Below are 18,571 nucleotides of genomic sequence, written 5' to 3'. Positions count from 1 at the left end.
CTTCACTGTTTGCTATCACCACTAGCCTGTATAATTCTGTTTTTTTCATTTAGCTAACCACTAATACTGTTGGAGAAAAGAAGGATCCACCTTAAAGCACCGAGTTCTTCGGTAATTATTTTAAAATAACTTAAAGTTACAAAAGTCTGACAACAGAAGCTATGAAGATGTCACCCTGTGATAATCATGAAATGAATTCATTGATTTCCTCTGGTTTTCCCAACAAGCCATCTTTAAGGCAAACAGTGAAAATCAGATCACATTTTAAGATGCACACAAAGGCATGCGTGGTCAGTCACGATGGAAAGGCTATGGCACAGCTTGAAATACAAAAAAAAAAAAGTTTTAAAATCAGAGATGCAACATAGAACTAGTGCCACAAAGTCAATCCAGTGTTAGAAAACACGCCAATAGAGGCTGTATGTTCCAACAATGACGGTATCACCCCTTAAAGGTACATTTTTTCTAAATAAAAGCTCTCATCTGATATCACTGTCAGGTACTACAGAAAAGACAAAGCTAATTTTTTGCAGTGGACTTCAGTCTCACAGTTTCCTAAGCAAAGAGTAACATCTAAATACAGAGTATACAAACAAAAAACCCCAAAGTCTCATTGCCAGTAATCCCACTGCCTGGTGAACGCCTGAAATGCACATGTGCTCACATATGGCACATAGCTGCAGGTGCAAGGGGCTCCTTCTTTTGATATACTTTCTCAAAAACTTGTTGAGAAATGCCTTCTTCCCTCATCCCCACCTTTGCAGCAGATCTAAGTCCATTCAGGTTTCTGTTACTTGTTGGTGTCAGAGACTGCTTTTCAGTGGGATACTATTGGTGTAAAATGAAACCTGAATAAAATAATTTGGCTTTTTTCAGGAGCGATGCGGTTGCATAGAACAGAAAACTGTTAGCTGTAATATCTGAAGCACGAGACACTGAGCTGCACATCCCTGCAGCTCTGCATACCAATGGGGGGGCTTTACCAGAGCAGTGACAGCCCAGAGGACAAATCTGTCTACTTGAACACATTTTTTATGGTAGCCTTGTGTTGGATAACTGAGAACTAGTTTTAACAGCAGCTGGTGAGTCCAGCATCTGTCGAATACCTAAGATACTGGCACAGCCTTAATGAATTGACATAGAGACATCTGCCACGGCGTGACTTCAAAAAGGCATCCACAGAGATACTTGTCCCCTTGCCTGATACCATCTGATCTCACTGGCAGACCTCATTAAAACAAAACATTACTTCTCACGCAGAGTCTACTTTTCACACCTTCAGCTCAGTTTCCAAGATTACTGTTGGGTTTCTTAATCCATGGGCAGACCCAATTTGGTTACCACAGCAGCTTTTCAAATTCAGAACATCACTTTAGAGAGAGATCAGCTTGCCTACCAACTTCTCTTGCTCTGTGTCTTTCCATATGAAAAACAGAAGAGTAAAACTGGATAGTAATATTTTTTAGGGAAGTTAAAAAAAAAAAAAAAGGCTACCTCAGGATATCCTATCTTAAATTTCACAGCCTTTCTCCATTATTGTGAAAAAAATACTCGGGCCTTAATGCTATGCTATGTAAAATTTTCAGTAACAAAGCCTGTAATGTATTTAGAACAGGAACTTACTTTGTTGCTGTTTTGCAGATTTCTTTGTGTTGGACAAAGGATGTTGGAAAAAAGCTACTGAGTGACATTTACCAATCCGTTTCTCTCTCTGCTCCAAATGTGCCTCAAGATTTTGTGCCTATCTGCAAGACACAGGGAAGGCAGTGGCATGCCTCCTGGTGGAGTGCTGCCCATTGAGCCATACCCCGATTCTTCATTTGCAGTAAAGGCAATTAACAAAACACAAAAGATTGCCTTGAATTCTGGAACACACATGCACAGCTCCTACAAAATCCCCCAGGGACATGGTTGCAGGCCCTTTCAAGATCCAAGCTGCAAATTTATCTCGGTTCTTGAAAGGATCTGCTGCAGAACAAAAACAGGCTCACAATAATTTGACCTTTACAGAAAATGCAGCTCTCTCCACAGCTCAGGATTCTTTGTTCAGCACTCACTTGCCAAGGATGCTTGCTAACCTCAAAGATGTTAAAATCCATTAGCCTTACTTTGAAGAGTGAAGAGAAAAATAGTAATTATTTACTTGGAAAAAAACCATAAAAAAACAGACAACCAACACAAAGCTGGTAGGTGGCTCTCCCAAGACACAATAAGAATGACCATGTTTTATTTATAACTTAACCTGCCGATGATTAGAGAAACTACTTCAACATGGGAGAATGTTTCCAGCAGAATTACTGCCCTTCCAGTCAAATGCAACAACCATACTTCAGAAGAGAGACAAGCCACTGTCTCCCCATTACTATCTGATTAGGTTTCCAGCACGGCTAAATAATTGCTTGGAAGTTCTCTCCAGTGTTAGAAATGATCTGTTTATCTAGTTTAGATACCATAGTTGGCCTTATTAAATTGGAAAATGTAGCTGAATGAAATGACAACTGAACACTCTCTAGACAGCTTCTACCATGTTTCCTCATTACTCCGTCCATACAATATTTTCCCAAAGGATTTGGTTGTTTAATCAACAAGAAAGGCTGATGTGCAACAACTTTGAATCTACAGGCTAAGTTATGTTAGAGTTACGAAATATATTTATGCTTATCCCATGCTGACACATGATTTATCCCACAAAATGCCTGCCTCAAAACAAAAAGAAAAAAATAAACCATAGCCTCCATGCAGATTCAAGTACTAAGCCACAGGAGAAAGATGACTGGTGAAATAACTAGAGTACCTACCTTGGCATGATGGAGATCTACTCCATACATTGACAGTTTTTTGGCATTCTCCAGGAAATGCATCTCAGCCTCTGCAGGTGTCATTCCCCTGAGGAAAAGCAACCAATTCTAGCATCAATGTTAAGGAAAGAGAATCCAAAATAAAAATCCAGCAGCTGGAAAACTTTTTCAGCCTGTCAGAACTACAGCCGTACCCCTTAGGTTGCTGGGTACCTACCAGAGCCAAAACTCCAGTGCAGACCCTGTTATCTTTCATGCTGCAAAGCTCTTCTTTAACTGAAGACACAGAGAGGAGTCTTGTCCAAAAAATATTCTTATTAAGTATACCGCAGCACATTTTAACATTTCCTCATGCACCAGGACGGTACCTGAAGGCAGGCTACAGCCCCCACTGATGCCCTCTGCCTACCTGTGGCTCTTGTGCAGCTCGATCACTTTATCCTCCAGCTCTTTAGTGTGATTTGGTGCAAAGCGAAATTCACTGATGTAGTCGCTGCCGTACTCGTCAGGGTCATAGTCGCCAAGCTCTGACTGTACGGTGTAGGAGCCTAGCAGGGCCAGTGTGACGAATGAGCAGGGCAGCCGACCCGACACAATGTCATCTCTCAGCTGCAAGCAGAGGTAGTACCTGCAACGGAGCACCAAGGTGGCTCAGAAAGTGCTCCTCCACTGCTGCTCCCAAAGGAGCACCATTCAAGCACCGGCAAGAGGCCTTGGTTCTTCTACTAATTTGCAGACAACTCCCAAGCCCAAAGTTTTTCAGGCATTAAAAAGGATAATAATAATTTTGAAAAATAACCCAACCCCAAAACCTTGCCTAACTTATGGGTAGCAACGTAGGATCTCTTAATAAAACAGGTTATTACTTTGTTTAGTGACCTAGATGGAGAATTACCCATTAAACATACCAGGTTTCCATCATAAACCACTAAGATATATAGCTATCTGATAATTCTTTTATTTAAGGAGAAAAAAAAATCATTTCTTTTGGAAGACCTCTATTGAAGCGTGAACTCTTTGTACACTGTCTTTCTGCACAGTGCCTAGCACATGGGACCTCTGATCTAAGCCAAACGCTTCATGCTACCTTAAAAGCAACAAACAGTCTACAAAGCAATGAAGGTTAAAAATATCCACAGGTCGCAAAATGCTGCAACAGGCTAGGGAACAATTTGCTGATGGCACAAAACTCATCAGGGCTCAGAAGTTGTCCTGCCTTATACCAAGGAGGCAACAAGGTTAGAGGTTTTTTTCGGTTGTGGTTGCAATCCGAATACAAAACCAGAGAGCGGAGGTACAGATTGCAGACCTAAGTGACTTTGATAGCAGGGGGCAGTCATTCATTACCACCATATTCTCTATACCGTGCACATCAGTTGCTTACCTTGTCAAATGAGATACAAAATTTACACAGATGCTTATTCTCATCCCACTTCTTCCCCTTCATAGTTATGATTTCCCTTACAATAACAAATTCTTAACACTGGCAAAAATAGGCACTAGGCATCTTTGTGAAAATTAAAATCAACTCTCAGGAATTTGTATACCAGAAAAGCTGGGGTTTAGGGTTAAATTATACAAAAGTCATCTTAGCTCTAAGGACAGACTCTGTTCACAGTGTCTTTTCTGCCAAAGCATTGCACGTTTTCCATAAGCTCATAAGAGAAAAGAAGCCAATGGAAATACAAAACATTCATTTTCTTGGATAATCAGAGTGTAAGCGCTACTACAAACAGCTTTTAAGCCCCTTCTAGAAAGGTATGTAATGTTTTAAACACCTGGTAATATCTTCAGATAGCTGGGCAGGGTCTGGAGGGTAGAATTTCACATTAAATGCAAACTGCCAAGCACCACCTGGAAAAGAACACAGATTGACTGAAAGTACACTGTAAGTGCAAACAGAGATGCTCATGCTGTTCAGTTACCAGCAGACTTAAAAATACCCCAGCCAAGCAATTCATAAGAACAGGATACAGTATCTTTTTCCCATACATCGTTCGGAAGAAACTACTCTTCCCTCTCACAATTACAGTATTAGATCAGATTTTACAGCTCTTTTCTTATTTAGTAAGATTTCCACTGAAGCAAGGACCCTAAGGGAGCAGTAGTTTATTACTAACACTAAAAAACCCCCCCTCGGTCTGAAAACAATGTTTACTGGAATTAACCATCTGAAAACACAGCCTATACAAGCTTTAAAAACCAATAACCTGAAATACAGAGGCGCTAGAAACACCGCAAGCCAGAGTACGAATGGGCTCCGGAGTGGGCTACCCAAACCAGCTCACAGCATCCTCTCAGAGTGCTGTCTCAGCACACAGCTTCTGTCTCCAGCAGACATAAATTATTGTGCAGACAAAACTGCAAGGACAAACACTGAGAGTATGACTGAAAAACAGTACATAACACTGGAGAACTCTTATTTAGTTATTTCAGTAAGTTTAGGTGACCCATGGGATGGATACTGGTTTGCGTCACCACAGTTTGTGAAATTTTTTTTTGAGCATTAGCTTTAAAAGTTGTAAAGAAAGAATACTGAGACTAAAAAAAGAGTTGAACATAGTATGTAAATATAAATGGTGTTCTGAAAAAAGGGACAGGTTATACTAGTGCATGTCTTGAACTCAAATAAAAAGCAGTAACAAAACCCCAAACCACAGTGTTTTTACAAGCAACACAGTGATTTTTCAGTAACAAGACTTTTCACCGAGACCTCCGTTGTGGGATATACCTCTTATATGTACTTCTACCCCATAAATTACAGTATTTCTGTAGTCAAGAAACCAAAGCCAAAGTAATGACACTTCTGTTTTCTGGAACACATTGATGTCACCGTACAAATCTAACTAGAAACAAATAGATATCTCTCGAAAAGTCTGTACTGGCCGTGTAATGAGGAAATACTCATGAACACTGCAAAAACGGGACTCTTCCTTATAAACCTGACAGGGAGGGTTTTCCCATGACCTTCAATTCAGGGACACCTTGTGTCTAGGTACCTCCTGAAGAGTATGGGGTTGGAAGGCGTATCTGGTGCACTCTCTGGTAAGATAGCTTATGTGCTGGACAGGTCTGCTTGCCTGGAAATACTGTATGGTTGTCCTAACTGGGCGTTTGGAAGTATTTATTTAGAGACAACAAGGAAATTTCATCCCATGCAAAGCCCCATCCACTTTGTTCATCCACACACCTGAGAAAACAGGCTCAATGTGCGAGAAGACTTTTGACATTTACCATCAGCTCTTGGTGAGACTTTTGGGCTCCTTGATTTTAGGAACTTTTCCACTCTCTTGGGCCATAAAAGCTGGTGGAAGGAAGATCAAGCTGGCAGCGAGGATGGGGCATGGCCCCACCGGGGAGCAGACCTGCCCCAACATGGGAATGGGGCCTGTGGGTGACACCTGGCCCCACGACAGAGGGAAGGGGCCATGGAGTGAAAATCTATTCCTCTGGCACACACAAAACATATCAAACCTATGATATAGCCTATCGTATAGCATGGACAGTTAAGATATCAGCGTAAGGGCCTTCACTCCTCACTTCCACCAACCACTGTGCAAGTTAGTGGGTTATAACTAATGGGGTGAGAACAAGGGCTGCACACACGGCGACAGCCTCATTTCTGAACCACTGGGATGAAATCCCTCTGGTCTGCAGTGGAATCACAGATATCTGAGTGTTGTACAACTCAACCAGCATTTAGCAGGATTATATATATATATTTATATATAGATATGTATGTGTCTTTGAAAGTGTCATGGGTAACAGCCCTACTTTTCCACCATTGTCCGGTTCCAAACTTCTAGGGTGAATCGTACAGAGCAAGCAAATTATTGCTGTCATCTTCTGCAAATACAACTGTCCCCTGCGTGAAGTCCAGGACGAGACTCTTCTACCCTGGTTAATCTCTCGCTGTCACAACGTTTCATTGTCTATCTCATGGCTCAGGCACATACTAAATGCATTTCAAATCAGTGGTATGGAGCCAAGCTGCTTTACTTGTATTGACCATCAGCCCAACTTGACTCACTGAGGTCTACAGCACCTTCCCTTCCAGATCCATCTTCTCAAGAGATTAAAAAAAGGCAGATTTTCATTACTTTTTATTGCAGATCACTTACTTTTAATGAAAATAATACTGGTGGAAAGGTGTGATTGCCCATAGTAAGTGGGGAAATTTTCCAGCCAGTGTAAATTAACCCTCTGAATCTTGGAGAGGGAAGTGATTCATTTGCTGGGCCTGACCCAACAAATGTGGACTACCAGATGTATTTGCTTGTGAAGAAGCATTTCCAGCATATTTGCTAGAAGAGATCATTTACAAAATGTTGAAACAAAAAAACTACTAAGGCTTTCCTGCCCAAAGAAGTCACACACACAAACATTTCATCAATTTTAAAAAGTGAGGGAGGAAAAAAAAAGCAGGTCAAATTTTAAGCTTGGCAGTCTTGACAAGGTTTTCCTTCCAGAGGTTTTTGAATTTCTAATATAGCAGATGGCTAAATTTAACAACTGAGCTTTTTAAAATATTCATGTGAAGCAGAAAATTGACTGGTTCTCTGTGAATTGAATGGTCATTTTAGGAGCAAAGTTCAAGCTTTAGAAATGCAGGAAGGAAAGATATTTTAGACAGAGTGCTATCTTTGCATCAGTGAAGTACTTCAGGATGGGGCACGAGCAGCATTCCTGGATACGATATAAATATCAGTAATGCAAAGAAATAATTTATATATGTGGCCTAGTCCCTAAGGTTATGTTGTGTAATGTCAAACTTCAGGTTTTTGCACCTCTGCAAACGTCAAGTTGATTTCAGCAATGCAAGTTCATGTGTTACGAGCCTCGGTAACTGCCTGCACTCATTATGGGGTAAAATACCTAAAAGATGCAGGTAATTCCTTTGCCAGAGACTTGAGACAGGATGCAAAAGAAGATTGTGAAATAGGCTGTGTCACCCTGGGGGGAGCACGCTCTCTGGGGGGGAGGCATGGAGAAGGGGGCCATAGCCCCATCCTGCCCGTTCCCTCACCCTGCAGGCAGCGGGGCTGGGGTGAGGGGCTGGGGAGAGGGGGCTGCCAAGCCCCTGGTGCTGGGGCCACCCTGGTGGGACAGGCCCGTCAACCCAAGAGCAGCGAGTTACCCCAGCTGTTTATGAACAAGCCCAGTGGACCAGAGGGGCTGGGCAGTGATGGGCGCCTGGTGCCCATGATGCCCTGCTTGCGTGCTGGGGAGCCCCCTCTGCCTCTCGCATCCTCGCTCAGTGCCACAGAGGTCCGGTGTCTTTGCAAAGATGGATGGCAGTTTACAGGAAGAGACTTTTTTGTGCAAATTTTTTGGGGTCCGGGTACAACAGAATGAAATTTTTCCAGACCCCCTGAAATAAACACACAAGCGATAACAAGCTTACTTCGGATCTGCTTCTTGATTTCCTTGGCAGGGTCCAACCAATTCTGCAAAGAAAATGTTTCCTTTTTTCAATTTGAATTAGAAAACACAATAAACATTATTCTTAAAACAGTGCTATGAGTAAAAGCTAGAACACGCGAAGGTCTGCCACCCCTTTCTCCCTGGAGCAGCAGTAGGCAGGGATAACACTAACTTCCAAGATGTGGCCCTGGGTAGAAGCAGGATTTTTATTAACCTTCACAGACATTGAGGGGCTAAATGGTTTGAAATAAAAAAATATAGAAATTAGTAAAATAAATGGACAGAAATCGTTTTCCAGAGTCTCTTCTGGGAAGATTAAATCTCTACAAACTTGTTAAGAAGGGTTTTGGTTTTTTATTTGGTTGGTTGGTTTTTTGCTCTAATCCTGGAAGGGCTGAAAAGCCTTGCTAGAGGATAAGCCAGTGTGGCATAGGGCACTTCCCCATTTGCAACCCGGCGTGGGCATGGGGCGCTCCCTGGGGCAGAGGGAGCATGGGCGGAAACCAGCGGCAGAACCACAGCACGGGGGCTGCCCCCATCCATGCTGCGCAGAGCCCGGTGACTATGCGAGACAAAACCCCTGCCAAGGAGGTGGGGAGTTATCGTGGTGATGTGTTACTACTCCATGGATGCCAAGGAGCAGATCAAATTCCTCTGGAAGAGGTGTGCAGCAGCTTGGGGTCTCTTAGTGCCACCGCTACCTTGTCCTCTAACAGAATCAACTTAATATTTAAAATGTGTCACAGAGCCCTGAACAAAAAGTTCGCTTCCCCTAGGAAAGTTCCACTTTCTCCAAAGAAAGAAAAACAAATGTATCGGAGAAAAAAAAATACTAAAGAAATATCAAACAAGCAGAACACAAGAATCCCCTCCCCCCCCGCAACAAAAACAACCAGTTCGCAGCTGTCCAAATCTGGTCTGTGGTGCAAAACATTGAGCCTAAAGAGCTCCAGCTATTGCTGAGCATGAAAGCACGCTATGTACCAAGAAATTAAAGATGCATCAGGGTTTCTATTTTCAAAGATGACACGTGACGTGGGCACATATATCGTCTGGCTGGAAGTTATATGGCAGAGGAGGGAGGTGAATTGCTAAGTACTTTGACATTAAAAATATGCATGTTATTGATCAATAAATGTGGTGGCAAGCAGTCATTCTTTTAGCTGTTTAGCTCTGTAAAGTAACTGGCAATCTATAAATGTTTAGTGCTTTTAAATCACCTGTTAATAATGAATACATTCGTGTCTTTCCAGTACAGGAAAGCACACCTATCTGGAAATGCACTTAAACATCAGCCTAACTTTACCACAACTCAAAACTAAGCATATGCTAAAGTGTTATCTTGCACTGGCATGGAACAAGTGTCTGCTTAAGTGATTTTCTGAATCAGAAACAAAATCCTCATATTTAGAATTCTGTAAAGAAAGGGGAAAGAGAGACAAAAAGACCGATTTCTTTTGTATCATATATAACTGAAACAAATGGAAGCCTAGAAAATACAACTGTTATTCTCACAAGACATAAACAGCTAAAGAAGTAGTAATAGCTCCAGCTCCATCAAGGAAGACCTTTCAGGCCATGCAAAGCACAAAAACCCTTCACCTGGTGAGCTCTGCTGGGCTACTGCACATATTGCTAAGAAGTTTTGTTACTGGTTTCTTTCAAAATATTTATCTTAAAATCACAAAATCACATAGTATATTTTAAATTATCCTTTGATACTCTCTCTTTTATCATAACGTGTCCAAAACAATACATCTATATCGCCTGCACACTAGATCATCTTGGACACTGTTAATACACAGCTTATTTAATACTAAAGTTGAAATGCAGACAAGCAGAATGTGATTCACTATTGCTACCAACTGCGTCTGAAGACTAATGTCTTTAGCCAAATCAACAATAATGCTAAGATAAAGTAAGTCAAGTCTTATAGCCTTACTTTATCTTAGCAGTTAGCAGGAGCAGTCAATCAACTCCTGCCTATCTGTATCCCAACCACAGTATTATTAAGCTGTATTTTAGTATTATATGTTTAGTAGTGTATCTATGAATGTAAATCTGACTTTCATCTACAGCAGTAATGAAATAAATCATACTAGAAAGAGAAGCAGCTATACAATTAACTTCTTTCATGTTATAAACAGCCAGCACAGAGGGAAGCCACGGAAACACAGGGGATGCTCTTGAGAAGTAGAGTTACAATAGCTCAAGCTATATCTAATAGAACTTGGCAAGGAAGATAAAAACAACTTCTGGACTGTTTGCAACTGTCTGAAGGGGTGTCTCGGGGCGCTCTAATGTCCACATGCCAAAGGCCAGCTGCAGTTTTGTGGGTTACCTTTTGGTTTTCTGTGTCTCTGTATGTTAGCCCGAAGTAGTCTTTTTCCAAAAGGTTCAGATGCTCGCACACTTTGTCAAATAGCACTTGACCTCTGGAGCGTTTCTGTGGGAAATGAACAGGAAAAAAAAAATCACGTTTGCAAAATAAAGTAATATAAGTGTTAAAGTAACACCTTTTCTGTTAATCCTCACATCAATAACCCCAAAATTATTTAATTCAACTCATCCATCTTTCAAACCTATTGACCTGGAGCTTCATAATAATCTGCTGAATGGGGCAAATCTGTTTTTCATAAAACTTTGGGTCTTCTTGCGGAGTTAAAAATAAGTCAATACATGTCACGTTTCAAGTTTCAATGAGAAGAACTCTTCTTTCACAGTCGTATCTCAGCAAACCTGGGCGTTCTTGGTGTGCAATAGTAGCAACAACAACCGTACAAAATATTCCTGGTCATGGACTATCAGATCTGTGACTGGGGGGCGATCCACTGAAGGAAAAATCAAACGTGGGGATACTTCTCACTTTGGTAGCAACGTGGACTGATTCCAGGATCCTTTTTTGTCTCATATACGGGGAAACGTGATAACACCACCTACTGAAATCACTGAAAGAGCCTAGTATCTCACTGGGAACGCAGCTGGGTAAGAAAGCAGCCTTCCAGTGTCCCACTAACCTTCTTTACTGCTAACACGTTGATCTCTCACTGTCAACAGCCAGAGCCCTTAACAGAAGCTTCGTAGTATCTCTCGTATTGGACGGTAAAAATTCATATCACCCTAGTTCTCAGCGTTATATGTGACATTGAGAAAAAAAATCTCCGAAAAACCAAACGCAGACAGAAACGTCCCCTTTATAAGCTACATGTGCCAATTTTAATACGCATTAATTATTATAAACAACCCAAAATTATTTGAGCCACTGTTTCATCGTTATCTGCTTCCCTAAGTGCAATTCAGCTAAAAGAAAAAATCTGCCCAATTCATTTCAAACACAAGCATACATAAATATTTTAGTTGACATCAGGGCTGCATTTTCTTAATCTGTAGCATACACGTGACTTGAAGCAGACTGGAAATACACTACTTTCTTCAAACACAATGCAGGAAGGAGGCTGACACAAAAGAGGAGAGAATGCTGCCTCTGAATTTATGTGCCTCCACTGACAGAGCTGCCAGCCTGGCAGCCTTGGCTGGAGGGGTGGATATTTCACAATACCAGCTGGCACAACTATGCCAACAAACCTGTGGAGCCCAACACTGGGATCAAACTATTTTGGAAGTGGTAAGCAAGCCAAGAGAAAAGAAAAAGAAAAGAACTGAGGGTTGCTGCCTAAAACCCTGTGAAAACATTACAAGAGATGATAGAGGGAGTTGTGCAGCGTAACCTAATTTATATTAAATTTGGTATTTCTACTGGGGCTCCGACGGTGTATTAGAAAGGAAGCAGGGAAATATCCTCTATGTTTTTATCGATGGGGAAACTGAAGAGTGTGGCTGATAGAGTCTAACAAGTGTTCTCCAGCTGAGAAAAAACAGGCACAGAAGTGCATTGCAAGCGTACTGCTGTAACTTCATTTACTGTGTCTTCCAGCATCATTTGAGCAAACCACGCTCGGGCCTTGTTCTGCTTGTCACATGCTTTCTGCCCTGTGGTAGGAAGCATGAATATACCCCAGCTCCTTTATAAGGTCAAACAAATGTTTAGTTAATTCTTCACACCCCAAACTTGGAAGTCAATAATAAGAGGTTAGCGGGTTTATACCTGACGCTCCATGGAGAGGATCAGGTGGATAAAAAAGATCTCACTGTCAGTGTGCAGAAAGGAATCAACTCGGAGACTTCAAGCCAGAATAGCCACATTTCTACTATAAGCAAGCACTGCTGTGTTTTGTCAAATTTCTTGCTTTTCTACCTGATAACAAACCAAGTGGTTATACTGAATGGAGAGAAATAAGCAGGTTAACTCTAGAAGATACCTGCTTTAGGAAACACTATGTCTGTACCACTGCATCATTTACATGTATTTGAATTACAATACTTCCATGTCCTCTTAATTTTAAGAGTCACACAAGGCCAACGCAGGAGCTATTTTATGCGGCCTATCTATGCAGCTACACAGGTGTCAGCTTTGAGAAATAGTAGCTAGCAGCTGCAAGGTACGGTGTTTTAATAGGGAATAGCAGGAAACAGTTCTGTGGGGCTGTGCTGTAATAAAAAGCAACAAACCAATAAAAACCCAGTGCTCAGGATTTCTTCTTTGGCTACACATTGTGGGCAAGTGAAAATAAGTATGGCAAGCCTGGAATAAGTTGCATGGCTCATTTCTTGTCCATGACAAAATGTACTTCCTCCTCTGGTACCAAGATCCCCAAGTTGTACTCAGACACTTTCCACAAAATTCCTGCTGCATCAGGATACGGGAAAACCCTGCTGGTGCTGCAAGATGACATCAGAAATACCACGTATAACTGACAGCCCTTCCTGGTCAGGGTCCTCTCTTCGCCAGACACAGGTGTGAACTGGTGATGGCTGAGGGGAAGCCTTACCAGGACCACTTTCCTTCTCACTGTCTGCAGAAACGCCCATCAGTGTCCAGAGAGATGAGCCTCACATTGTAGCCTCGTCGCTGCCCCCGAGTGCCTCTCCCCAGGTCGGAGCTGACCTGTGGAAGCAGGATTCAGAAGGCTCCCATCATTTGGGGAGTGGGGGCTGCCTAGCAATGGATCCACCCCTATTGCCCTCCTAATGCAAAGACCAAACTAAATCCTTGTGCACCTGCATATACGCAGCACTGCCACTTCGTACCCACGTGGCATGAGCACGCACACTCTCTTTCTAAAACATCATTGCACAGAAACACAGCGAGGGGAAGCTGCATAATCCATGGGAAGTTAAGAGGTTTAGTTTGGAATAAATAAGTAAAGCAACTGAACAGACTTCCCATGGTCTTGTTAATTGCTTTTATTTTACTGTGTGCCCAAATAAGCATGCCAGACAAGGCATGGATATCATTGCTTTGGCAGGGAGAGAATGGGAGGAAGAGAAGAGAAGGTCAAGTTACAAATTCATACAGCTCCTCAACCCATCCTAAACCTTTGCTTTCCACCATTTTGGGGTGACAAGTCTAAGACGATGAAAGACTGACAGTCTGCTAGCTACTGTAGATCACAAGTTAATGCCAAAAATGCCAACCAATTCTCAGCAGTCCAAAAAAATGTGAATTTAAAAAAAAAAAAAAAATCAGACTTCATGCTATAAAATACTGGCGCCATAAATGAAGAGTTTTTTTGAAAGGTAAATATGGCAAGAGTCTCCTCCAGAAATATTCTTAGCTATTTTTCAGGCATGAATGGGATGAAATGAAATGTGCAGATGTGGAAAAAGAGACATTCTGCTTAAGCTTTGCGAAATCAAGACAATAGAAAGAATGCAAAACATAGATTGATGAGTACAAAAGTCCAGGAGCAAAAACTTCACGCTTTTCACAGCCTCCTCCCTGCAGCTCTATAAAGGTCAGGGCTCTCTCTCGAAGCTGGAATGGGAATAAGCAGCCTCCTGGTCAAGCTCCCAGTGAAAGGAGCCAGCAGTGGCGAACTTGGCAAGCCTGCGCCTGCCAGCGATTCCCACACGCAAGGGAGAGGGGAAGTGGCCTCTCTCCTCGCCAGCTTCTCCTCGGTTTTGGTGCCGAGCTTCTCCCTCCTCGGGAGGCCGAAGGCTACAAAAGGCTCTCCCATGCCCTACCTGGCTTTTCCAGAAACAGTCCATGCTCAAACTTCTCCACACCAGCTTCTTCAGCCCATATCCCTCCATCACAGCCCCATCCCCTTACAAGATCACCAGACCAAGATAGCACATTGTACATCACTGAGAGTGAGGAGCTAAAAAATTAAGTACTTCCACCTTAGCTCTACCTGGATAACAAGATTATTATAAAGTCAATTATTCTCACTGTTGAACATTTGGATACAATGGCTGGTATTTCTTAATGCTGAAAAATAGTGAGAAAGTTTTCCTTTATTATGATTAAGCCCACAAGCTGTAACTTACTTATGATAAACGAACATTATTAAAGTGAAAAAACACAAGCCTTTGTTATAGATACATTATCACTTCAGCCACAAAACATGTATTGCACATTAATATAATCACAGATTGGCTGAGGATCGTGGGCACCTCTGGAGATTGCCTAGTCCACCCCCCTGGCTCAAGCAGGGCCACCTAGAGCAGGTTGCTCAGGATTGTATCCACTTGGGTTTTGAATATGTCCAAGGATGGAGACTCCACAGCCTCCCTAGGCAACCTGTGCCAGTGTTTGACCACCCTCATAGTAAAAATGTTTTTTTTTCCTTCCGTTTAAATAGCAATTCCTATATTTCACTTTGCACCCCTTGACTCTTGTCCTGGCAAATGGCTACCACTGAGCACAGTCTGGCTCTGTCTTCTTTACTCCTCCCATCAGATACGGATACACATTGATAAGATCCCCCTGAGCCTTCTCTTCTCCAGGCTGAACAGTCCCAGCTCTCAGCTTTCATCATAAAAGAGATGCTTCAGGTCCTTCATTATCTTTGTGGCCCTTCACTGGACTCTCTCCAGTGTGTTCATGTCTCCATTGTACTGGGGAGCCCAGAACTGGACCCAGCAGTCCAGGAGCTGAGTAGAGGGGAAGGATCACCTCCCTTGACCTGCTGGCAACACTGCCCAGGAGAGCACTGGCCTTCTGTGCTGCCAGGGGACATCGTTGACTCTTGTTCACCTTGTTGTCCATCAGGACCCTCAGATAATAATAAAGCCTGTATTGCAGCAATCAAGCTACCAAACCCATATGTTACTGTACTGTCACAAGCAACGAGGAAAATTACATGGGAAATGAGCAACGAGCAATTTAATGGAAAGATGTGACCGCAACTTCCTTGTCTGCACATGCTAGGAAATCTCCAGGAACCCTCTTTGCTATTTAGTGAGATATAGGGAAGAGATCAGGAAGATTTCAAACGTTATGTGCTGGACAGCACTCCCCAAACCAGAAACTAGTTGTGCCAGAGGAAAGTTTTATCAGGATCCAGAACTGCCACCTCCAAGAGACAAATTTTGCTTCTGTGCAAGAGTGTAGGCTTGACTGTCCCACGCCGGGAGGCACCATCTTTCAGAAATGTTTCCTTCAAGCTGCTGTGGCTCCAAGTTTGGCAGTCCTGCCCTGCCCCTGAAATGCGACCATTTGCAACCTTCCTGCAGGGCATTTTGGCACCCACCTTGGTGATGCTGGCTGAGCCTCTCTTCTGATGCACCCTCACCCTGAACCACACACCTTCACTTGCTGGGTAACCTCCAACCTACCAGACCAGCCATCTTTCCTAGCTTTATTCCAGCAGAGAGGTGTCTGGGCTGAGAACCTGTCACCACTCCAGCTTCTTCCAGACCAAATCCAACCCTTTGCCTGACAGATTTCTCCCTGGAGGGGCAATGCCGCACCAGGACTGGTATCTCAGGAAGGCCGAGGACCCTCTGTTCTCAGAGGGTTTCAGGACATTGGCCAGGCAATGCCACCGCTGGCCTGACCCAGTGCTGGCCATCGTCCTGCTCAAATCAGGGGCCTCGCCAGTCCTTCCAACCAGCACAGCTGTCATACTGGGCTCTCCCTGCACCTCCTCAGGTGCTAAGGGGTTAATCGTCATGTACCTGATTAAAGTGTAGAGTGTTAGCCTACTCTCATACTCTATTTTTACTCATGAGCAGATTACCTTCCTCTCACTGACAGGGAACTAGGATGAGGAGCTGAAGAGCAGAAAACAGCCCTCTCAGCTAGAAATGAAAGCTATTGCAGCCTCCAAAGTGTCGCATTTTGGAGCAGTTCTATTTTTGCATCTGATGCTGCAGTCTCATGTGGACGCAAAACGCTGAGCAAGGGCTGTCTGCAGCATGCAGGTATGCCCCCCCCCCATTCAAAAGCAATTACAAGAAATCACATTCAGATCAAATTTTACAGGCAAGGGAAAAGCCAAAGAGGGAAAGAGTCCCACAGCCAAACAGCTGTAATGAGATTCCTTTTTGCCAGCGATGACCATCATCTCCACTGCGCAGTAATTGCAAGGTCAGGGCACCCCAATGAACCGAAACTTCACCTCCCTTTCTGTTCAGTCAAGGAGCACAGCAAGACGAACAAGTATCGCAGCTGTGGACCTGGATTTTAAATGGAAAGAGTTTGCACATATCTTTCTGCACGAATACATATGCAAACACAACACTGCCACTTTCCTCGGAAAAGCTGTCAAGCTGCCAGCAAGCAACGCCACACTAGCACTAGCCTGGCGTTAAAACTCTCTACAATTACTGTAATAACTCTAGTTGGGCATGACTGCTGGAAGAAGGACAAACAGATTAGTAACATGAAATCCCGGTAGGAATAATTGGACTTTAACTGATGTTGAGGTTATCTGGTTCACATTCCTAATTAGCATTTGCACTTTCCAATGGATCTTAACAATGGCACTGTATAAATGCGTGGGCTGGCTCTAGCCTTGCATGCTGTAACATATTTTGGCACACAGCTGTACTAACCTCTTCCTTTCCCCCCGTTCTTTCTGGTGGGGAAGTATTAGCTAATTTTTTCATTTGCCATGTGCATGATGAAAAAGATTCCAATTGTGTCCAGACCACTGATTTAATCTCACTTTACTGTTTCAATTTAAATTGCATTTTCAAGTTACTTTGGTCAACACTTCGGTTTCTGCACTGCATGGGCCACATGGTGGTCTCCTCCATGCAAACGCAAGGGAAACACCCATAAAAGTTAAAATGTATATGGCAACAAAGAACTAGCATACACAAAGGGAAGTTTCTCCCTCCCCATCTTGCAGCTTCTGCAATTATTCTTGCAACACTAACAAGTGTAAATGATTAACTGGTTGTCAGGAATACTTTGTACTTGCCACAGTGAGCACTCTCTTCCCACAAATTCCCCCAGCTGAGTCTCTGAGTCGCTGAATTCCAGCCTCCTGACAACACACTTTCTCATTCTTTCCTCATGAATTACCCAACTTAGACAAAAATTGGCCCAATCCTAGAAAAAAAAAATTACTTGAGCAAATAGTTATTACTTGCAAGCTGAAGTGATCAAGTGTATGCAAGCTTCCAAGATCACTTTTGTATTGAGAACCTCATTTCTGGGGGAGGGATCTGAATGTCACATAAATGTCATAATTTAATATGCATAGGCAAATACGTACATAGTTTAATGCACATAATATGTGCATACACAAACATATACAAATTTATAAGTAATGTTCAGTGTGGTTCCAAATGCAGAGGAGTTGGTGACCACATCACAGCACCTCTTCATCTATGGAGAGTCAATCAGAGGTCCTAAACTCACGCAGTCATTCCGGTAAGGAACGCTTTTTTATCTATGAATGAAATAAAAATCTATATACTATGACATTTCCTGTGTTTTTTTTCTGAAAGAATTTGAGCTGGTCAAGATATGAAGGGCTGAACTGAGAAATTCTAGAAGCTAATCATTGCACTTCAGGCCAGAAAATTTCCAGATAGGGAGAATCTGTTTTCTGAACAAATCTTGATTAGAACATGAAAAAAAAATAGCATAAAGTTTATTTTTCCCAATGAAGATAAATGGAAGAAGTCATTCCAAAGAAGTTTAACTTCATTTCACTTCTACACATTTGTAATTTGCGTTTTCAAAGGATTTGCTCTTGTGCTGTTTACACTTCCCCACAGTTTTTCTGCATGGGGAAAAGAAGATGAAGGAGAAAGGTGACAGAAGAGAAAAGAAACCCTGAATTTCTTCAAATCTACCATTTCGCAACTGAAGTCCCCAGCAGGAAGCTAAGTAGGGAGCATCCAGGAAGAAGAATAGGATGAAGAATCTTTCCTGGAGTGTTAATTGGCAGAAAATCAGCAAATATAACTTGCAGGATGAGAGCTTTTAAAAGCCTAACATGACTCAACCACTGAAATTTAGGCCCCTACATATCCCCTGCTGTGCTTGC

General features: G+C 42.6%; 1 protein-coding gene across 32 annotated transcripts in view; it reads right to left on the bottom strand.

Annotated features, from left to right (window-relative positions):
• The window catches only part of EPB41L3 (erythrocyte membrane protein band 4.1 like 3), a 143,244-nt gene that overhangs the window by 32,238 nt on the left and 92,435 nt on the right, over positions 1–18,571 (bottom strand). For all 32 annotated transcript variants that reach the window (XM_069779054.1, XM_069779055.1, XM_069779049.1 and 29 more), the window contains exons 4-8: positions 10,564–10,668; positions 8,203–8,245; positions 4,577–4,652; positions 3,208–3,426; positions 2,799–2,886 (exon numbers count right to left, since the gene is read on the bottom strand). In XM_069779054.1, the coding sequence (XP_069635155.1) occupies positions 2,799–2,886; positions 3,208–3,426; positions 4,577–4,652; positions 8,203–8,245; positions 10,564–10,668 (531 nt within the window). The remainder of the gene's footprint in view (positions 1–2,798; positions 2,887–3,207; positions 3,427–4,576; positions 4,653–8,202; positions 8,246–10,563; positions 10,669–18,571) is intronic.

The sequence above is a fragment of the Haliaeetus albicilla genome, chromosome 3 (genome assembly GCF_947461875.1).
Source record: "Haliaeetus albicilla chromosome 3, bHalAlb1.1, whole genome shotgun sequence".
Lineage (NCBI taxonomy): Eukaryota > Metazoa > Chordata > Aves > Accipitriformes > Accipitridae > Haliaeetus > Haliaeetus albicilla.
This window is presented reverse-complemented; position numbering and strand designations above follow the sequence as displayed.